Here is a 24,507-nt window from a genome sequence, read left to right as displayed (position 1 = left end):
AGTTTTATGAAAATCTAATCCTTTCATAGAATGTTTATCAATCAAATGATAATCTGACCACACATTTTTTTTAAAAATTGTTCTTCATGCTTTTTAAATGAACACTAATGATAAAAATAAACATGAAATCTGTAAATAATTAAACATATCGAAGAAAGTCTTTCATATAATTTTCTAATTTTGTTGTTTGTTGAGTAAAATTTAATGAATAATTAAAAAAATAATATATAAGTTAACGTTTTGGATTAATTTGTAAAATGGCAGTTTGCGTGGTAACCGTATATCTCGAAACTACGGAATTCCATAAACGACAGCCAGCTGCCTACTGCTTACTGTTAATTGCAAACTGCTAACAGCCTACTGCTTAAAGCCTACTGCTAATTTTATAATATGTACTACCCACTGTTTACTGCCCACTGCTTAATGCCTTCAAGTCAATAATCAATTACCGCCTTCTGTCATTAGTGTTTAGGTAAAAATGGAGGGTCTTCTGAGACAATATTGGTCGAAAAACTACAGTTTATCTGAGATAAAGGCTGTGATTGGTAAAAAGCATGGAGTATTTTACAGGTAATTCATACAATTCTACTGCTTGCGTTTTAAAGATATGTTGTAATCATTTAGTATTCCTGTGAAATGATAATCACAAGGTACTTTGAACGCTTCTTTGATTTGGTCGACTTGATTGATGAGTCAGCGCTCACGCGCCCCCCCCCCCCATCCCCACCTTCTCCCGAACTCAAACCGAAGAAGCAGGCAATAAATCTGACTAATTTGTCGTATTTGTCGCACGCTAAATTGATAAAATCGTTCAAAATAAAAAAAATATTCTCGGTTCACACGGTAAGGATTTATACACGAACTACTTTCAATATCTTACACTTGGTCAATGTAGCTCGGATTTAAAGTGTAAGTAGGATACCCATTTGCGGACAAGACCAATATTAGTTTATTGTATATCTATACTACAATACAGTCATTGTCAAGGCTTGCACTGGACAACAGTGCATTGATTTATTTATGTTTTTATCATGTTACAATTAAAATATTGTAAATAGAATGATAAGCATGGAAAATATAACTCTATCGGAGTTTGGATATATTTATTGTACAGCAAGATTCAAGATAATATCAAGTATTTAAAACTTCAAAGATAAGAATAATTTCTCAAGCCCTTGCATGGGTCTGAAATTTCCTTATGAAAGGAAGCAAATTTCACAAAATGAACCAGAAAGCACAATTTATTTTGCAAATTCATTTTATCCGGGGGAAGCCCCGAGACCCCTGTCCCCTGAAATCGCAAAGTTCTTTTTTTATGTCACACTCAACACCCACTTAACCCCTACCCCCAGGGTGAGGTTCTATAACCCATATTCACCAAACTTGATTTGCTCAACAAAAAAGTTGTTTTACAAAATAAGTTCCTCACACCAATCTACCTTTCTGACATCCATACTCCTTGTGAAAATGCTTCCTTGGCCTAAGTTATACGAACATGTTATGTTTACACATACGTGTGGAAGTAATATTTAGTAAATATGATTTGTATTTTGTAGTGCTCGTCACATCCAACGATTGTTGAAAAAGTTTGGTTTGAAAAGAAGGGACAATGAGTCACCATATGATAACATAATAGCAGCAAAGCAACATGAACTTGCAGGAGGTAGTTTTATTAGTTTGGGTATAAGACCTATGCAGTATAGACTTCAACGAAAATATGATTTAAAAGTTTCTAGGTGATAAGACCTTTTCACAACTGTGAAACTACATATTTTTCTTTCTGGCTTTATTTTCTATAATATTTTCAGTACTTATTTGTATTAATCTAACACACCAGCTGTATAAATTAATACATACTGTGCGTATATTGTAAGCTAATATAATTTATAAAAATTATTATAAGTTTTTTTTTTCAATTAAAACAATACTAAATTTATTAATGAAACATTAATGAAATTTTAAAAGGAAAAAATTTCATTTATAAACTATTTATTTTATTGACAATGAGCAGTTAGACTTAGACATTTTACTTTAAAGCTGCACGCCTCCAGATGAGCCAAAATATATCAAGAAATTCAGTCTTTAGAAAAATGTAATAAGATCTCAAGAAAAAAATTCAATAAATAATTTATTATTTACATGTTATGTGCGATTTATGACTGATTTTGCAGTGTCAAGTACTCTAATTCTATTGTGTTACTAACGCAGTAAGAGATATTTGTGTATATTTTAACCTCTTTTTGGTAATTTACGTGAATTGTAAGCGCGGTTTGCAAGGTGTAAATTGTTTTCTTTGTTCACTTCTTTTAAATACATTTTCAAAATGGTCATGAAAACTGCCATGAATCTGGAGGCATGCTGCTTTAAAATTGAGAATTGATTTAGTAGTCAATGCTTCAGCCTTGTTGTACAGACCTACAAGATGCAATACGGAACTTCTTCCAGACATCGTACTTACATCTAATTGGATAAAAATAATGGAATACCTTTGGATCCCATCCGTTTATTACAAAACAAATAATAAGATTTAACATTCTGAAGAAAAATCAAAATGTATGTCTGCATGAAAGAAATTGACCGAATGTTGAAGTGGATAGTTCCAAATATAGTCAGGCAGTAACAAGTCGTACTGCTACATTTCCATAGTATGATTATTCAAATTTTATACTTAAATTATATAATAAAATATATAGTAATGATGATATGCTTATTCTTTCAGACAAACCGTCAATGACATATTGAAAATCTTAACACCTGTAGCGTTGTCTGATAGACGAACTGGTAGACTAGTGAGAAGAGTGTACTCAGTCAGAGGTCCAAATCAAATATGGCATTGTGATGGCTATGATAAGCTGAAACAATTCGGGTTTTGTTTACATGGAGCTATTGACGGATGGTCTAGAAAACTAGTTTGGTTGGTGGTAGGCCGTACAAACAATGACCCTAATGTTGTGTGCACATATTACTTGAAAGCAGTAAGAAAACTTGGCATAATTCCACATAGTCTAAGATTAGACGCTGGCACAGAAAACGTTGCTATGGCAGATGTTCATGCGCTACTTCGACAAGAGCGAGATGATGAACTTGTCACAAATTGCGTAATAATTGGAAAGTCAGTTCACAACGAAAGGATTGAAAGATTTTGGAGTTACTTAGGCATGACTTATACAAAGACATATCAAGATCTATTCAAAGACATGGTGGCATGTGGTATTTTAAATCTCAGTAATGCCTTCCACATTGAATGTCTGAGATTTTGTTTTATGCCTGTGATACAGTCTGAGCTACAGCTAGTTTTGGAGACATGGAATGACCATAGGATAAGAAAACAGACTAATCAATGTATTGTTGGGCGTCCATCGTTTCTGTATGATTGTCCTGAAGAATATGGTGCACAAGACCAGAGTAAACCGGTTGACCGTAACTTGTTAAATAATTGTCAAGAAATATTTTCAATTAATTTACCAGAAATGGGAGCTTCAGATGAATTTTCAGAAATCGCCCTGGAACTGATGTTGTTGCATAATCTTCAACTACCTTCCACTCTTGACGATGCAATGATTTTGTTTGAAAGGTTATACGAGTTAATGGAATTATAGTAATCGGGTTTTTCCGATTTAGATAATACTATGTTACATATGGACCATATACACAAGAAATAAACTTAGCTTTCAACCAACATAAATCGACCATTTGTTGGAAATTTTCAATTGAGAATACATGTACATGTAATATGGACATTTCTTTTCTTTTCAAATTCCATCAATTTTCACCATAACATCACGCAAGATAAATAAATAAACTAGGAACTAGGAAATCAATATTTTTAATTTCAATAAAACTTTTTATTTAAAGAAACTTTTACACTGCCATGCCCCAATAAGGGACCATCCTGATAATGATAACACATTTAAAAGGCTTAAATATTTTTTTTGTATTAGCATTCATTGAATAGAAATAGATGACCGGTAAACACTTCAAATTAATGTCAGATCTCTAGAAAGAACTGTTTTTTTAAATACACTTCATATATATACTTAATATAGTATATTTACTAGGTGGTATATTTGCAATCTTTACAAATGATTGAATACGGTGTGTTTAATTTGCAAACACTTTTGCTTATCATTTACGTATGCTGGTGTTTGTTATTTTTACACAATAAGCATGAGGCTTTTAAATAGCAGCATTTTAAAAAAGAAGTACATGTTGTATCATTAATTGAATAAAGTTTGTAACCTTAAAGTTGCGAAATTCCCTTTCCGCATCATTTTATAATAAACAGAAAAAATACAATGTAAATAAAATTATAGATATCACCTCTCAATAAGACTTCTTAAAGATACAGAATATATAAAAGTGGTGATTAAAGTGAATATGTGTATACATTTTATATATGGTTATACAAAACAATAGCTCAAATATAATCTGGTAATAAGAATATTTTTTATACAGATGCTATTATAAAACAACAAAAGATCACTGTTCCAGCAATGCAATTAAAACTAAAGTAAAAAATATGACTAACAGAAAAAGGGTCGTTTTAAGTCACCAGAACTTCAAAGTCTATGGTCATGTCATAGTCCATTTTCATATCATAATCTGACAATACCATAATCTATGTTCATGTCAAAATCCTTGTTTAAGATAATGTTTATGTTATAGTACATGTACCATTACCCAATTCTAAAAATAGCATCATTCTTATTTATTTAACATTTTTAACGAGATTTTCATTTCTTCAAGCCATGTGTGATATTTTTGAAGTACATCATCATCTACTTTGATAACATTTTCGGATATATGCTGAAATGGAATGTTATTCAATGCCAGAAAATACAAAACCGGTGGACAAATAAGTGCTGAACTGTCCATATCAAATCCATCTCTTAATGAAAAGAAAGAGCAAAGATCCTCATTTGGCAGTATAACAAACGGTCCCCAGCCAGAATCAACAACTTTGTACTGTTTTCCATTCTGCTTCATCAAGTCAATAAAATACATAACGGAAGTATTTCTCATCTGTACTGGGGTATCATTTTCACCTGCCAGGCGAAAACTTTCATTTTCTCCTGGATTATATTCTTCTTCGGAAACAATTTGCTCTATATACTCATGGACTTCTTCCATTGAAACTTGCCTTTTGATTACACAACAATCTCCAAGTTCAGCATTCTTTTCTGCTTCTTCTTCTACAACAACAATTACATTTTCATTGTTGTCTACCTCTGGAGCCATAATTTCAGTTTTAGAATTATCCAACTTCTGGGCCGTAAGTACATCTACAAGTTTCTGAGGGGTCAAGCAAGGGGGAGAAAGTGAGCGCCGTGCATCTATGTCATTATCACTGTTAAATATAAAATAAGCGTAGTTATTAGAAATAAATTTTTTTATGTTCAATAAGTACAAATCAGCATATTTTGACTATTTCAGTGGTAAAACAAGGGCCAAAACTAATGAAATCTATCTCTAATTCTTAAAAAAAGTTATCATAATTATTTCTTAAGGGTTTAAGGCGTTACGAACTAAATACAAAAATGTGAAAAAAATGTCAAACTGAAGGACAGATGGAGAATGGTTATACAATGACCTTTATCTTTCGCTCATTTACCTCAAATGTGATGGCAATAATACCTATACTAATACCGCTAGATTTACAGAATAAGAATTTTAACAAGTAGTAACTGTTAGCAATCATTAAATATTTTGTCATATTATATTGTCATTATAATCAACCTTATATATGTTTCATTTAGAATGAAATAAAATTTGTTTCCAAAAATCGACTTAGAAACTATGATATGTGGAATTTAACATTGACCTACAGCAGTAAAAATAAAGAAAATATTGTCTGCCCACAGTGCAAGTATTTATTTGAGATTTAGCAAAAATTTTTGAAAAGTGTGATTTGTGGTAATAATTCTTGACAGTAAATATTATTGTTTGATTCATCAACCTATTAATTGCATACTGACTATACGGTCAATGCAAACAATACATTAATATTCGATAATTTTCACTGTAGCCGGACTATATCTGAATGCGGATGAAAAGAAAATCGTAACTTAATGGAATAACAGGCAGAAATAAATGCCGTCATACGTAAATTTTGCTTCTTTAGCAAAAGAAAGTCGACTTTCCCATACATCATGTTAAAAATGTAACAAAATTAGAGAAATTTAACAGAACTATATTTTCAAAATTGATGATGTGACGTCATGATGTGATGACGTCACAAAGGAGAATGCGCGACGGTACGCGGCAAAATCAGTAAAAATACTTAAAATCACTTAAAAAGCATGAAATAAAAGAAAATTTATTTGTTTTACATATAAGATTGAAATATATTACATTCGTGAACACCAGCTATAATATTTTCACTCGTGGCTACGCCACTCGTGAACATATTGCATCTGGTGTTCACTCAGTGAAATTATATTTCAATCTCACATGCAAAACAAACAAATATCCTCTATTTAATTGTTGATTTATTTTACCTGCTTAATGTCTGAGGCACAACTGTTACAATGTAAAGTCTGGGGAGAGTAACAAAGTTACTGCTTTTTACGAAATCCTCACACATAATACTTGTCGAAACTGGCTCGCCATTGAAATTGCCAAGGTAACAATGATCTCTTTCTGCTATAGAAAAGAGGCTGCGCGCAATATTACACATTTCCATGTAATTTGCAGCACGTGGCACATCTGCCTTTTTGGCACCACCTCCCTTCCTGGGCATAACATATCGATACTTGCTCCCGACTTTCTTTAACCAGCCGAATGTTATCTTATATGTGTCTTTTCTAGGTCGTTTCAATCCAAGGGATTCTCCAGTCTATAAAATAATTTAAACATTTTATTGACTTTTTAAATGGAATATAATATATGGCAAATTGGATAATTATTGAAACAGACAGTTATGTACATACAATACAGATTTACAAACAAAGTACATATATTTTCGATTTAGGTTACCACTGAATACACATATATTACTTTAAAAACAAATATTTTTCATTATATGAAGCAACAAATTACATAATGCTCCGAAAACAAATTCATTGACCTTCATACATTAACGCTCACTATCATCACGGATCAAATAGTTTGTTTTAAACCCAATACCGCTCTTGAGCATTTTTTTTTAAAAAGGCTGTTTTCATTGAAAAGTATCCCGTTACAATTAAGATGCAATTGCTATGAAACTATAAAAATTGCTTTTATACTAATCAAACTTGGCACAAGTATTAACTGGACCATTGCCTTTGTAACGGCATGCTCAGTCTTAAATTTCCTTTACCATGGCAACAAGGGACATCTCAAAATTGCCCAAAATAAGTATTGTGTGTTAATTTTTTCCATCAAAACTGATTTCAAAGTGCTGCAACTTCTCTAGGGATTGAGATAGAGTTAAAGGATTTTCAAAGTTGCTTACACGTTACCTTATAAACGACCTGAGGTCATTTTTAGCCTCTCACAAGTCCTAACTTTTCTTTTAGATGAGGGTGCGGCAGCCCCCATTCAAACATCTAGTTGGGACACCCCCTCTGGCACCCCCTTATTTGTCTTTTTGGTAGTGGCGGCGCCGAAAAAGTAATCACTTTTTTAACAAAAAAACAACAGGTGTCGAGGTCTCGATAAGGCATTTAAAACAAGTGTCGGGACCTCGATAAGGCATTTTTTCACCATTTGAGACATCAAAAGGGGAGATGAAAAAGGCGTTAAAAGTTGTGTTTATATGGTAATGGATTAAGATATGTCTCTACTTTAACTACAGATGATAATCAACGGTAGTTTTGGCTTACCTGCATAGAACATCTTTCCAAGCGCCGTTTTCTAATGAGATTTAGTTTCTCTTTGACGGAAGACACTGATTTATCTAGAGAAATGGCATCATCTGTAAGTGACAAAACAAAATTAGGAGAAGAAATAAGGAGAAGACTTATTGTTACATTGTCTTGCTTATATCTTGAATGTATTATATATGTATGTTAATATGTAAATCTCCATTGAAATAACGAAACGAATGTGTTACAGTAGTAACGTTTGATAACAGATATATTTCATAAGCTTTTCAACACGTGTGAAGACATTTACCTTATTCATCTATCAAAACTAATTAAACACCGACTGCAACAGTAATTTGAAAATGACATATGCAAGCGGCATGTTAACTTGTCAAATTATCGTGATGACATGTGCAAAGAGCATGTTAACTTGTTAAAGAATCATGATGACTTGTGCTAACAACATATTAACTTGTCAAAGTATTATGCACATGTTATCAAGTTAACATGCCAATGGGTTATTCTACTTGCCAAATATTTAAGTTAGGGTCTTCTAATCAGGTTAACAAATGAACTATAGGCAAAAACGTGAAATCAAATTTACCTTGGCAACTACCAGATATTCCTGGATACGTCTGACTTGAAACTTCGCTATCCTGCAACATAAGATAGCTTTATCATACTTATGTTATTGCATGAATTGATCGTATATAGGCAGTAAATTGTACACTTCTAAAAGTGTTGGATATATAAACAATGTTCGAGGGATATTACTTTATTAACATCCTTAAATTCGTAACCATTTTTTTTTTGAAAGATTGACTATCATAATTGTGATTGACCGATGTTTGATATCTTTACAAATTGAAAGCAACAGTTAATTAAGAGTTGTTATGGTATTTACAGACATTTGTTATTTAGTCATGAGCATTTTTAATTATTCATTCAAAGTAAAACTTATTTTGACTTTCACTTGTTCACTCACTATACACCCTTCGATTGGCTTAAAATCACTTTAATTTAAAGCTGGAGTGACCCAAAGTGTCAAAGTACCAACAAACCTTTTGTTTCGTTAACAAGAAACGTAATTTGGCCCTTGGTCCTCTTTGGGGTATAAGGCTCTCCAGGTCATTTTCGTTCAATCCAAGCAGTCCCATCCCATCTATCTGTTCCTCTGTAAATTAATGATTTAAAAAACACTGAACACAAGTTATGATATGGACAGTTCTATAAATTCCTTTATATATATTCAGAGTGAAAGTCAAACGTTTACCACAGGATTGACACTGGATTTTATCTGTTTATCTGACAGAAGGTAATTTTTTTCGTCCTCTAATGTAAGACCTTCGCATATTGAAAAAAATAGAGATTCTCACTTCCGCTGAGAGTTTAAACGGTTTAGCCTCTGGGTTATAAGTATATTGTTATACCAATACGCAATTCATTTTTCTCCTAACTTATCTTATCAGGTTTTTTAAAGGATACCATTTTACAAGTGAAATTAGAATCTTAATGACAATAAGATAATTTACCTGCAAATTTTGTTTCATATACTCCCAGGCCATTTTCTTTCAACCATTCGCCAATTTGTGTGATATCTAGTCTTTCCATACTTGATCTAATAAATAAAGAAATATATGTTCAGACTTACACATATGCACTAACAGCATGACATTTATATAAATCAAACAAATTCTTTAAATTGATACCCCACCTCCGAATGATACTAATCATTTGATTGATTTAATATGTATCTCATAGCATTATTATAATTCAATACCCACAAAATGGAGCATACCAAGCATGAAGACTGATATAATCTTTTCCTGGGTAATAAAGCTTAACGAAAGGGAAATTCCAACCTGCAGTGATTGGTTCCATTGCGAACGAGCCTTGGCAAAGACAAACGTTAGCTCAGACAACCCCGAATCTACATCCGTCCGACCTTGAAAGGGGCCAATATATTGCCAAAAATCATGTATAGTCCATTGGGAAGGTATTTATATGATTTCAACAGTTACATATTCAAACATTATAGAAAGGGTCGACATATTTTTAAATTTTCGCCAGGATGGTTTGAGCTGAAACGTCTTGTGCTTCAAAACAATCTAACTAGATCATAGGATATACACATTAATTGTTATTTATAAATCAACTTACCTCCTTGAACCACAATAGCGATTTTGTCTGTTTGTCGTCTGACACTTCCCGCCAACATGTGTCTTACAGAATTCGGAACCCTTTCGCTTTTACATGCCATATCAGCGACAACGTAGCACGCCGTAGGCAGGAAGCATTAAACAGTAGGCAGTAAGCAGTAGGCAGTAGGCAATTGGCCATGACAAAAATACACGTAGTACGCCGTAGGCAGGAAACATTAAACAGTAGGCAGTAAACAGTAGGTAGTAAGCAGCTGGCTGTCGTTTATGGAATTCCGTACAAAACTGTCATAAAAGCCAAACAGAGTTTGAAAAAAGGAGACAGCTTGATACACATACAAGAAACATAATTTTACACAAAACTGATTGCAAAACTTCAAAGCGACAGCAGTAAATTCATTATGACTTCTTACTGTGGGAACAATACAATGATACAATGATAATGCTGTTGTTAAGAGGTAAACTTAACAAAGGTCTTCAGCCTTGTCTTTATATATGTATACGCTAACATTTCGCGCGTTCTCACGATACATTCGTATGAGACAAATGATGTACTGACGAAATATACGCATGACCGTCCAATTCCGTTTACTGTGTTGCAAAAGCGGCACGAGTATATTATAAATTGATGCATGGATTTTTTATCTATAAATACAAAGTCACAAACTGCAAATCAAATTATTTAAGAAAAAACATTAATTAATTTTATTTTCTGGGATTAAATTTTACCGGTCTCAGACATATTTCAATGAAAATAATTATGGATAAATTATCAAATATTTATTTGCTATTTTATCCTGTAATGAAGTTCTAACGAGTACTCTAGATTAAACGTTATCTAACGATATTTTGTATATATTTTGGGCGTAACGCATGTTTTACTATTTAAAATTATATCCGTTGCAAGTATTGTACTAATGTTATTATTGGGTATAGGTTTGTTCTCCTTTTTCAATTACCATATTTCACAGTTTGTTCTCAATTTACCCTATTTAACAGTTTTACTTATTTTCTCAAATAAGAAGAAAACTACATTGGAAGACTTTACGCATGATTCTAGTGCATTTTGTCTTGTTTAATAAATAGAAAATTTAATAGATTGTTTTCTTGTTTTCACTTTTATTGAAATATGTGCTGTATGACAAAAAGCAGAGTTAAAAAAATAAACCCTAGTATATTTACTATGTCAGATAATACAAACTTGTCATTCAGAAATGATTGATTCCGATATAGTTTTCTTTCTTTATTTTCATGTTTGTTTGTATTTTGTTGTTTTTTGTGCTGCAGTTGACCTTTTTACCTTTTTTAAAAAATGAAAACAAATTGCATGTATCAATCTTATATAATTATGTTTATTGTTCAGTAATTCAAAATGCCTTATTGATACATTGTGTGTCTGACTTATATGATTATGTTTATAGATAGATAACTTTTGGTAACTTTGATTTACATATAATGAGAAGACCAAATTGTTATCATGTTTAATAATTGGTTCTTAAAATATGCATGTTCTCACCAAATATAATTGTATTTGTTACAACAAACGATATGATGGTAAAATACGGCATCCGCTTCAAAGTCAGACATCATTTGAAATTCAAATTAATACAGCATTACCCGTATCTAAAGAGTAAGAAAAACATAAATTAATAAATACACATATCATTTTACATTGTTTTATTAAGATACGTCAACTAAGGTCAACATATTTGACAGAGTATATGACAGACATTTAACATAAAATAATTGGTGATTAAAATGACAATTCTATTCCATGTTTCACTTTAGTTTGTGTTTTCAAATTCATTATAAATATAGAGTTAAGTTAGTAAGCTAAACTCGTTTACCCATCGACATTATTAAAACGGAAACTCGATAGTATATCACAAGATAATTAAAACGTTTCATTAAGATAATTTATGTTGACATTGTATAATACACGACAGCATCTCTATTGTTAGCCTTTGGCATTAGGAAAATAAAACTGTTACCGACATCAACCTGTTATAAACAGGTACAAACTGACTAATTATATTCCTTGTGTTACATACAGTATTTGTGGAATAAATAAGTAATTTTGTCTTGCAATAAATATACATTACGAGCAGATATTTATGTACTACTTGAAATATAATGTTAATCTATTGTATGTATGTTTAGCAGTTGAACTTACTATAGAATACAAAATATAAGCTGTGTCTCAACTGATGTCGCCGTTATATCACAAAATACACTTTACAAATGTGTATACAATTAAAAAAACCTGCATTAATTTGACTTCGTTAGTTATTTGAATTTGACATAAATATACAATATGCAAATACATCATGTCTTACAAAACATGTTTGATAAATTGGTGACCTGCGTACACAACATTTTTAAATGATGATTTCGTCTGCTTAGATCTCTTTAATTTTCTATATGTTTATATAGGGTCTCGTCATATTGAAGTTCAACTTAGCCGTTGGGCACTGAAAATAGATGGTATAATAGTGTTGATCTAAATAGATAGGATGTAAGATAAAATAATTGAATATGAAACAACTATTTAACAAACGTAGTCATGCGAAATATTGGATACTCAAACAATATTTGAAAGGCGATATTTCCGGTGTTTGATTCAAAAAACGAGTATGTCACCGCCATTCACACGATTGTATTGATACCTTATTGATACTTTCTCAAATTTAAATAGATTCCATCGAGTAAACAAACATCCGATAAAGTTATTGTTGTGCTGACCAGTTTTTAAAATGATAGTAAGCTAGGTCAAATAGTCATACTTATGAGAAGATTTAAGAGTTAAATTGTAAAATGTTACCGTCGTGCAGCAAACAATATGTTCATATACGCACTGTCATTCATAGGCAATAGTTATATTACGTTGATACTGCATTGTCCATTTTTATTATAAAAAAACACATTTAATCATTAACCTTAAAAGATAATCTGATAAAGAACAGTTCAACATATCATTACATTTGATGAAGCAACACTCATTTAAAGAAGTATTAAAAACAGTTGATATGTCGATTTAAAATGTTAACAGTGACCAAGAGAACTCAAACTATATACTTAAATGATTATATTCTTAGTCTTGCTATAGTCTCAACCTCATTGCCTTAAAATAATGCGTTTGTTAGATAATGATTATTGTGTCGTGTGAAGACACACTTGTAGTTAAAATGTATTATGACTTTGTCGCGATTTGATATGAATCATAAGAGGATTTGAATACATCTTTATCGTCTCGTAATAAAAAAATGTTTCATTAATACCCTTAATGCGTGCTTAAACATATGTTTCGCTTTTGTTATTACTGTGCTTATAAATAAGATAGTGATTTCGTTGAAATCAAAATGATAATAAAACCGTAGACATAAATTAACATGTGAAACTGTCCTACAGGCACTTAATCCTTTGGCATGTCATGTTTATATGTTCAAGTTGTATCTGTTTATGTCACATCAAATGATATCTTCGTCTATTTTTGTGTAATAAATTTGCAAAATTCGATGATTGCTTGGTGTTGAGAAAAAAAAGTTGACACGTATATAAAAACGTATTTGAATATATGTGTAGATAATTTGGTCTGCATTAGTATTTAGTCGTATCAAAACCTCAATCTTATGTTGACTTAAAAGTATGAAAGTGGTAAGGTAGCTTAACTGTCACTCATGTTACTCATTCGTATGCAAAATGGAACCCCACAGTAACATTTAGCTTTTGTTGAATATAGTCTTATCAATAGTTTTTACTTCCATGCAAACTGTTTAACCTCCGAGAATAAGAAACCTGGTAAGCTTTTTTTTAGTTTCTTTTTCTAGGAAATGTGGTATATACAACGTGTCAAAACTTGTATGCTTATAATCATTTAAAGTCCGCTGATGTTGATTGAATAAAGGAATAGAATGGCAAATATGCAAGTGAAACGGAAACTACGCCGGTGCGTATTTTTGTTTTCCTCTTGTCGCTGACGGTAAATACCGAAAATGAGCGGATAAATACGTTTATAAACGATGATGTAGTGGGCGGAAATATGAGCGGAGCTTATTTTATCTCATATTGAAAAACTGTAAACCTGGATTATGCCGATCCGAACCATGATGGTTTGACAATGTAAAGCTAAGAAAGTAACTTCTGTTTTGTCGGCGTATACACGAATAATGAGTATTTCGCATGTTATGATGAATATTTCTTATTGCTACTATCAGAAAAACAGTAAATGTATTGCCGTTAAAATATGTTGTTTTGTTGAAATACATGTTTACAATGTTTAATCAGCATACTCAATCTGATAATGCAAAAATGGAGTTTACATGCAAAGAAATACAATTGTATTTTGTCCGTAGACAAACTGTTCAACTCAGATCAACAAGGCTGGATTTTTGGCAACGAATAGCCCCCATATAAAAGAAAATTAGATAAATTATTGTCGTTCTGACCGAATTTGTGCAATAAAACGTCTTGGTCAAGTAGGTAATGATGATAAGAAGATTCAATTCAAGATAGAATTATTGCAGATGTTACCACACTACTGCCCTTTTGTTGTATTTAACGAAATTAACATTATAAGCAGTACAGTTCACTTCAAGACGTTATATATTCAATTATTTCAAAATAGGCCGTCATGTTAAAGTGTTAATCTATAGACATTGACACTTTGCCATTCTTTCAATTTAGATATGTCTGCATCCAGCTACATAGTAAAATGATTTGTCTAGGATTGAAGGTAAAACTTACTAAAAATATGCTAATATATGACACAGCAAAGAGAAAATCAATTATGGCGTGCCTGGCTTTTGAACAAAACAACTTGGTGTATGTTTATATTTTGTACCGTCCCTTTAAAAATATGATTAATTAAAGTTAAGTTACTGTCAGATACTAAGAGGATATTTTTTCGTTTCAGTGAAATATGGAATATATTTTCACGAAACATGATAAAATGCCACATATTTTCGCGAGCCGGGACGGCGAGTGAAAATATGAAGCATTTTATCATGTTGAGTGAAAATATATACCATATTTCACGAAAAACGAAAAAATAACCTTTTTATTTAATTTCATTATCAAAGAAAAATGGTTATGAACCCCCTTGCCTGCTACGCAAATGCAATTATACAGCGCGCAGCAATATAAGTATCGTCTTGTTTTGCACGCGATATTTAGCGCTAGATTGTGACGTCACGTAAACAACTTTTTAAACGTCTGTACAGCGTGAATGACTGAATTAAAGATATTGGTGTACGGATTTATTTTCTTAGTTAGACCCTTTTCTATCATTCTAGATAGTTTTCAAAACAAAATTCAACAAAAAAGTTGTTTGTATTTATCAGATTTTTCAAACAAAATGGCGAAAGAAGTCCCTTAAAATAAATATGAGTTTTGACTCCGCCCACTTTCATATTTATATTTCATATTTATTTTCAAAAAATATGAAATATATTTGACTGATATAGCACCATATTTCATGGGTAAAAATAAATAAATCTTGATAGCTCTTAAGTAGTTAGTCCATTTAAACCATTTATTATCATTATTAATCTGAAAAAGTATTAATACAAATGTTCAAGCATTACTCACAAAATTGTTTGATTGGCTAAAAAGTTCCAAATCCGAGACATGCACATGAATTTGAAATATGTCAATGCTAAATATTAAAAAAACACATATGCACTTCTTATAAATGATGATTATTTGATAACCAATTTGGATAAGGAAATTCCAGTGTAAATATCGATGAAAGTAGCAGGTAACGCACAAGTTATAAGGAACAGTACAACATCATTTCTATATTGTAGGCAGCTAAATATTTTTTACCAAACAAAAGATGGTCAATCCTTTTCATAACAGTAAATATTTTAGAGAATATAGTTTATTTAGCTTAACTTTACAATGTTAATACATACATGAGGCCCCTTTAAACATTGGTTACATAAAACTAATTACAAAGAGATTTTATAACTGCATAAATAGTTTGCCATGTGCCCAATACGATATATAATATTCAATATGGTGCAAATGATAAATATTTATTCATGATCAACAAATATCATATATTTACAGTAAAACGCATCTTTTTAATGCACATAACTTTTGATAATGTTGATGACTAACACAACAACAAATGCCAGCCGTTAACTACTCACTGTTTGGAATTTCTTAATAACAAGCAAATCAAGCTGACTTGCTTTGATACATCGTTGAAAGTTTCAGGTTTTGGTAAACAATTTAATAACGCCATAATTCAACTCTCGGCACTTTTGCAAAGTCAACAACCATAATTAAATAAACTGATAACTGTAATCCCTTAATTCGTCGTTTATTAAATGGAGGAAATTGTATCAGCTGAATTTATTAAACGAGTTAAACAAAATAATAATATGCGAACCTCTGGTTTTGATATGTTCTCAGTTATATATCGAGTGTTTATATATAAAACGGATTTAATACACAACTGCACTTCAGCTAATGTGGTAAATGAAATTAAACTCACAGCGATACATTGCATTTAATTATTTTAATCACAGCTCTCAATTCAATTTTGCTTTACAAGAACGAAATTTGATACAACTTTCTTTAAATTTGCAATAAATTTTAAAACAACGTTAAAACAAGTGTGTTAATTGAATTTCATCTGTCAAAACAAAGCTTATGATAAAGAACAGAGATTAAAAAGGCTCTGCGATACAAACATACCACTTGCTTCGGTAAAATTTCTTCTATCAAACAGTGTCAATTACCGTTCACGGTATTTTCAATTTTCTCTTTGTAGATGGCCAATGATCGTCTACATTAACAGTGAAAGATATAATTATAGATAGTATAATTGAAATGTTAAGATATTCAGTAAAATCAGTCATGTGCAATATAGGATACTTGAACATTGATTTAAGTGCGGTTTGTTCGGTGATACAATAATTGAGGAGGTAACTGCTTGTAGGCTATACAATTAAATTTCATTAAAGCTTGTCATTCATTCTCAAACATGATATAATATCATCCTGCGTTTTAAAAGAAAATCGGGTAATGTATTGTCGTAATGACCACATTTAAACACGTCAATAAGCTTCGTCAAGTAGATAGTGGATATGATAAAACTGAATTTAGGATAACATGATAAAAGATGTAACCAAAATATGGGCACAATTATGTCATAGTCTATTTGTCTAGCTCTATATTATTAAAGGTGCAATAAGCAGAAATAAATTTCAATGTTGACATTAAAGTTGTCCGTACTTTTGTCAAGATCAAATTGAATGGCAACATATTTCATTAAATAAATATGCAACGTAACGTTGTTTTATAGATCAAACTGATTAAGGGCTAACCTAACATGGAAATTAAATATCTATAAAGTTATTTGATCTTTACTTTTAATATTTTGAAAGCGATGCAACTTTGGTAAAACTTTTGCAAGTAAGTTTCTAAAAAAGTGTATAGCTTTCAAATTAAGTTTTCTTTTCTTGTATGAAAATAGATAGTGTTTCAAATGAACTTAAGCGTTCATATTCAACCTGTCATCGCACCATCAATTATAGAAAAAAATGTTACGGGAACCAATTTTTTTTAATTATGAAGAAAAAAAAAAAGAAATGTGCATAACACGGATTTTTGCAATATTTTTATCTCAAACGTATTTTTATTGACGTATAAATTGTATAAGTATGAACTTACAATCAAAGTGACTATTTCAAATCACATCTAATAAAGTAAAACTGTTGACAGAATTGTATCACTATTAGAACAAATCTTTTTCATGTGCGGCACCTGAAAACAAAATATTTTTACCATAGGCATTTCTGAATAGGACTTCAAAATAATAATATAATAATAATAATAAGATTTGAATACATGAGATGAAAGAAAAATGAAAGATAAAATCATAGAAAATAACATAGATATTTTCTTTAACTCAGTCATCTGAAATATAGGGTACTCGAAAATTGATTAAAATCGATACTACCGGTGATAGAGGCAATGCTTGAGTATGTCACGGTCATTCAAAGGTAATAGTAAGATTCCGTTGTTACTTCCATTCTTCATTTTATATAGGCTCAAATTTTAACAAGAAAATAAGCTGGGACAAGTAGTCAATGATTTTGGCAGACTGTCTTAAATTTTACAATGTTACCACAGCCCAATATGATTAAAATTGTATTATTGTGTTCATATTAATCGTTTATCTGCTTACACGTATGATACACATGCATAAATTATAAAAAAAAACACAAATATATAGTATTTATTTTACTTTGAACTTGTAACAAGAGGCTTTTCAATGAAAACGGCAATTTTGCACAATATGCTTATGCGTTAAAAGGTTAACTTTGAACTTCTACTAGAAGCAATAATGACCTGCCTATACCACTAGAGCAAAGCAAGTTAAGCCAGTACGTGCATTCAGTCCGACTAGACAATACATAAATCACTGTTCAATTCTAATATTTTGATTACATTCATTAGTATACTTCTTAACCTCCTTATATTTCAAGTTCAAAGCAAGTTTATCTACATAATCAGCATGATAAAGGCCAACGTACATTTTTGCAAATATGAAAACTGCGTCTGATGATGTTGTGCAGGTACTGGCACTTACAAGGTGCTGCGTGTGACTGTAATGGTGCTTGGAACACTGACTTGTATGGGTTTGATACCTGCACCAGCTAGGGTGGTAATATTAGCTGTAAAGGTCGGAGATAGGGGGGGGGGGCTGCTTTCTGTATTACTGTAAAAACTAACAAAATGATAACTGACTGCTTAGCATACAGCTTTTCTATTTTAACTTAAATAAGCATATTAAATATATATTTTCTTGACATTTTCTGTCATATAAACCTGTTTTCAAAATCCTATTAAATGCTAAATATGATTCAATATTAGGGGCATACAAAATGTTGAATTTAAATATTGCATTAATAGAATCGTGCTACATGTTGATATTCTGTATAAAAAAGTTATTGATATATTTTTCATTCTCGGTGTGTTATTAATGTTTAAGGCTTAATTGAGTTTGGCTTATCATTATAAGTGATGTTCAACAAAAACAATCAGCATACAAGGATTAGGTATGTCGAGTTTTTAAAGAATAATTTGGCGGGGCGCGAACAACAGCACACGCTATTTAGCGCCCTATAACAATAAATATTTCGCTTCGCGGCCCCGCGGTTTTACAATAAAATCTCGACTTTTCGCCCCGCGATCCCGCTAATTAGCGTGTTTTCGCTCCGCGCCCCCGCCATTTTAACTTGTTAATTCTCGACTTTTCGCTTGGCGGGGTCGCGGGGCGAAAACACGAATGGCACAAATCAGCCACCATACATGGGAGATTATTTGATTATACAGTAATTGGGAATGCATTTTTTATTCAACGTTCCAAGTTACAACATTTACCAATACGATAACGTCGTCATCGAAACGTCCAGGAATCGGCGCTATGAGGGGTGACAAGATAACTATTAAATTAGTAAAACATAAGTTTGCGATATTTTTCAGAACTGGAAAAACTTTTTTAAAAAACCGCACAGGTGGATGGCGGACAGACAATCACGACATTCACAATCTTTGTCGCCATGTAAAGAATGAACAGTCTATTATTCAATATATTCTGATGAAAAAATAGTGTATGTTTTCTGAATATCAGCATCTAGACATAGTCAGCAATATGTTTAAATCACTAAATGAAACGCTCTTTTATATTCATGGTGTTGTTAGAAACCAAGACATATGTGTCCCTGTAGCATATAAAGCATACACACAAGTACATGTGCATTTAAAATATTCGCATACAGGCTGAGCATAACGTGATAACAAAATAAAAAGGCAATAGTATTATGAGCAAAATTATGAGTTATCTTCACTTGAACACGACATCAAATTTAAAAAAAAAAACATCTGTTTGCCACATATTACTAAAAATGAGTTTCAATGTCGTAGTTTAAGCATTTATATTGTCCTATTCTTGTTCATTTAATTATAACTTAAATAATTCAAAGTTTAAAACATGGTACTCAATGTTTTCTAATGTTAGTTACTGCAGTATTATATAAGACGTGTCTGACAAACCTCGGTTTATTTGTGTTATATTCAGCTTTGCTCACTTCAGTTGCAAGTGCTTACATTTGTATTTAGAGTCCAGCTATATGTGTTATTACATGAAAACGCCGTATTTATAAAATGTTTGTGTGATTATCTGCATAGACGAAAACTAGTAGATTCTAAATCAAGTTCCGTTCATGGAAACCTATTTTCAATAGCGTTTCATAGAACAGAGATCGTCAAAATAGTCTCGAAGTAAAACAGGGAATATAAAAGAAGCCAAATAAAGCTTGACACTAAGTGCGTACTAGTTCCCGTTGAAAGTTCCAATTTATGTAGAACAGCACGGACTTACACTAGGTATAGGTTAAAGTTTATTAGTTCGTTTTTACATAATTAAATTTTAACCAGCTAAGTGACCAACATAATTTTGTATACATGTACTAATAAACTTTAAAAAGCTTAGTGTTTTAAATATTTATTATAAACTGTTTATTTGCTAAACTGATTAACAGTTTGCAGATTTACCTAAAACAAATGTGAATTTGAAATACTGCAATCCTGTTGTACAAAACTTGTTTGTATCACCAACATATACATACAGTTCAGACATATATTTATTGTGGTTATTAGTACATCTATATTTTTATAAACTGGGATATACAATCAGTTGCTGTTTAGTTTTTCATTTTACATTACACATCTTGCGTGTTGTAAACAGGCACTGAGTTTTGGGATAAGTTATTAATCATAATGAATGAGTTAGTATAAATGTCTGCTTTTATCCGGGTGACGTTTCCTAGACAGTCAGTTTGAGAGCACAAAACGTTTAACACTTGAATTTGTCGTGTGGACCTCTCTGCTACTTTATTTTTTGGTTTTGCTCATTAAATAAAAGCGTACTGTTATATTAATATACACTGTCCTTATAAATGATTTACTTGATTTGAATTATAACAATTATATATCTAACAGTTTTATTCTCTAAAAATTATATTCTGGTAAATAAATTGCACTTCGGTTGAATTATTATCATCAGAAATATATGTGCAGTATGCACTAAAAGTTGAAATCAATACAATACGTATGGCTAATGAGAAATGTAAGTAATTACAATATTGTTTTGAGAACCATCCTTTATACAAGTTATGTTCAAAAATGTTGTGGACTCTTGCTGTCATTAAAATTACAGAACAAAGGGAGTTTAACAAAATATTTAACTACCATGTTTTAGTCAATTTGACGCAAATTCACTCCATGAAAGCTAAATATACTAGTATGTATGTATTATTATCTACTTGACCCAGCGTTTTTTTACTTTTATTTTCAGAACAACAATTCCTTACACAATTTTCAGGTAAGATTCGGGATGATATCAAAAAAGCTGTGTCAATAAATGTCACGCTTTACTTGAAATATGATTATATTCTTGAATGGCGGCTAAATATTTAATTACTGTAATACCGAACACTTCGTTTTTTTCCATCACAGTTTAATTAACACTTGACCCAGTTTTAGTAAATCTTTGTACTCTTTTAAAATGATTTTATCTAAAACGTTATTTATATTTACCACCATTTAGTCGTTATTTTTATAACATCGATAAGAATGAAGATAAATAAATAACCGAATGTTATACAATTATTTTCGTGTCAGTCATGTGAAAAAATACTTGAACGGCAATTATATACTAATAGGTTCAATGATACAACTCCTGTGTATGTAACTGATATTCACAATCAATAGTTACATTTCTAAAATTTAATTTGATACCATTCTGAATCTTTAAAGAGCATTGGATAAGAAATTACCGTTAGTTGTAACAATAACAAAGACTTAGGTAAATAATTTAGAGTAAGAAAATTAACTTCAAGACAGCATATTTGAAGATGTCAACGCCAAACATAAACACTCAGGATTCCCTTATGTTGACTTTTACAAAATTAACAAACTTTTAAGTAGCACGGGCCTTGTCATGATATTTCATGCCAATTATTAAGCAAATAAGCTGGCAAGCTAGACTGTCAATTTATGGAAAATTATACCTTATCATTCCTTTAAAGATGTCTGAATCAAGCTACATAAAATGATGATATTTATAGAACTGTAAAGCGAAACTTATTTTCAAAAAGCTAATTAATGATATTGCGAAGGGAAAATCAATCACGATGTATCTCCATGTTGAGGAAAATTATGTGTTCCATATGACACGGTCAACTAATTCCCATCCCGAAGCTTTAATATGAACTTGAAATGTAACAACTTTTAATATTTAGAAGCTCAAATATGCACTTCACATATATGAGAAATATCTCAGATAACACAATAACAGCATTGGAATATCAAAGGAATTAGCTCGTAACGTTTAATTGATTACAACAGTTAGAAATTATTTTATACATGTATTACAGGCAGATTTATATTTTTCTTAACATTTTCAAAAATCAAATGTTGGTGTTAGTCTCCATTATATTTTTTAATTTATATCAAATTCTGCTCAACACGAGAGTGAAAATATGATCATAATGCCACATTATACTTTGAATAATAATAACCTCAGGAATCAAGTTCCTGTTATATGTGTTTAAGAATATTATCTTATCTTGAATATTGAAAGCGAACAGTTTTAATAACTGCGTTCACTTAACCAGTCTCGGATGTCCCACATACAAAGTATGATATTTAAAATGGTACTGACGATACATGTTTACGTTTTATTTTAAGGTAATTCATTTAAATATTAAGGCTTATTTTCTTTACCTCTACCTCACTCGCCCCATTAAAGCAAAAAGGTAACAAGTGACATTTTCATGTTTTCGAGAAAATCGCGTTTAAAGATTTGAAGTACCATATCAAATCAGGTTTTTACAACATGGCAAAGAAACTTCACATATATTTAGATAATATTTGAATGTACATGCTCAAAAAGTTGGAAAGCTTATATATCACTAATTAGTGATAATTAATCAATTAAAGGAAATGGTTCCTTTTTGCACTAATAAATATTTTGACCGACAAATGCAAGAAGGTACCATATAATCGCTTGGCCCCTTTTTGCATTGTATGATTTTTAACATTTGCTGTCGAATATATCAAAAAAAGTACCATATGGCAGTTGGCACCTTTTTGTCCCAACAATATTAACAAAAGCATCATTTGTTTACAGTTTTATTCAACAATGATGCAAATAAAAATATGAAATTCTTGTGTTTTCAGTAAATGTCTGATACAAATATCACACTGCATGTTTTGAAAATCTTCTTCTGTGATCAATTTCAATGCCTATGCCAAGATCTCTTACATTGTTAGTTAAATAAAAAAGAAAAAAAAAAGAGAAAAAAAGAAAAAAAAGAACGTACCGTCTTGTGTATATATGGCGAAGTGACTATAAGTCAGATGTTGAAGCAGCACTTTAGTATCGTAAAGAAAAGTCAATGTTATTTATATTTGTTATGTTCTACTTTGTTTTGTTTTTTTTCATATGTGTCACCTTAAAGAAAATCTTTGATCATCAATATAGACAATTCAAAGGTAATCAAATCAAGAAACATCATAAAACAAGTTTGATACCAACTTACAGATAAAGTTTATAGTAATTATCATCGGGGAATGTGTGTTTTGATTTAATGCAAATAGTGAGTGTTTTTAGGGGCGGTTCCTTTTCAATTGTTGCTTCAACTAGAACCTTTCCTTCTCAAATTGAGGTTTTATCTATTAAATAGTATCCTTACAAATGAAAATTTCGCGCTGGATTGATTCCGATAGGGCCACGTAATTCTTACATTCTTGCCAATCCTGGTAAATATAGTACTATCAGGATAAAATTGAACATTAAAGTATTCCACAGACAACTTGGATTATATTAAATAACTTTATTCGTTATATTCAGTTAATGAAATGTGTTGCCATTCAATTTGATCTGGACAAAAGTACGTACAACTTTAATGTCAAAATTTCTGTTTACTGCACCCTTTATCTCTGAATAATATAAAGCTAGAAAAATACACTATGCAATCATTTTGGCCATATTTTGGTTACATCTTTAATCATGTTGTCCTAAATTTAGATTAATTAAAGCCAGTATCTACTTGACGAAGATTATTGACTTGTTTAAATGTGGTCATTACGAAAATACACAATATATCCCTATGTTTCTATTACTGGTTTATCCGTTTGCACGTATTATACACATACATTAATAAATTATCAAAAAACGAAAAAATATGTCGAACCTCTCTTTCACTCTTTACTATTCAATGTAAAATTACAAAAAAATAGTGAATCTTTATTGAAATGAAAAAAAAAACATTAAAAAAAAGAAAAGGAAAATAAAATTATCTGCATTTAATTTTACTGGTCCGCGGTATTTATAATATAGCTTATGGCATTGACAATGTTGAAGTTTATTTATTTAGCATGCATTTGTCTTTTTCGTTTTCGGACAAGACTGGTTTTCTTTATGGATAAACTTAAAAACGTTAAAAAACAATATACATATGCCTGTAATAGTGTAATAGTAA

The 24,507-nt window shown here is 31.1% G+C and overlaps 2 protein-coding genes across 2 annotated transcripts; one reads left to right on the top strand and one right to left on the bottom strand.

Moving 5' to 3' along the window:
* The first annotated feature begins 2,372 nt into the window (after positions 1 to 2,372).
* Positions 2,373 to 4,510, top strand: LOC132735447 (uncharacterized). The gene has a single exon (XM_060722392.1). It carries the CDS (start codon positions 3,039 to 3,041, stop codon positions 3,597 to 3,599), a length of 561 nt encoding a protein of 186 aa, XP_060578375.1. The 5' UTR covers positions 2,373 to 3,038; the 3' UTR covers positions 3,600 to 4,510.
* A 194-nt stretch (positions 4,511 to 4,704) lies between these two features.
* Positions 4,705 to 10,114, bottom strand: LOC132735448 (uncharacterized). Its single transcript, XM_060722393.1, has 6 exons — positions 9,320 to 10,114; positions 8,849 to 8,961; positions 8,392 to 8,443; positions 7,806 to 7,897; positions 6,498 to 6,835; positions 4,705 to 5,347 (listed from the first exon to the last, which is right to left on the bottom strand). Exons 1-6 carry the CDS (start codon positions 9,396 to 9,398, stop codon positions 4,705 to 4,707), a joined length of 1,317 nt encoding a protein of 438 aa, XP_060578376.1. The 5' UTR covers positions 9,399 to 10,114.
* Positions 10,115 to 24,507: the final 14,393 nt, after the last annotated feature.

This window comes from Ruditapes philippinarum, unplaced genomic scaffold (genome assembly GCF_026571515.1).
Source record: "Ruditapes philippinarum isolate M1 unplaced genomic scaffold, ASM2657151v2 ctg13867_1_1_1_1, whole genome shotgun sequence".
In the NCBI taxonomy this organism is placed as follows: Eukaryota; Metazoa; Mollusca; class Bivalvia; order Venerida; family Veneridae; genus Ruditapes; species Ruditapes philippinarum.
Note: the sequence above shows the minus strand (reverse complement) of the source record. Positions and strands in the feature narration are given on the sequence as shown.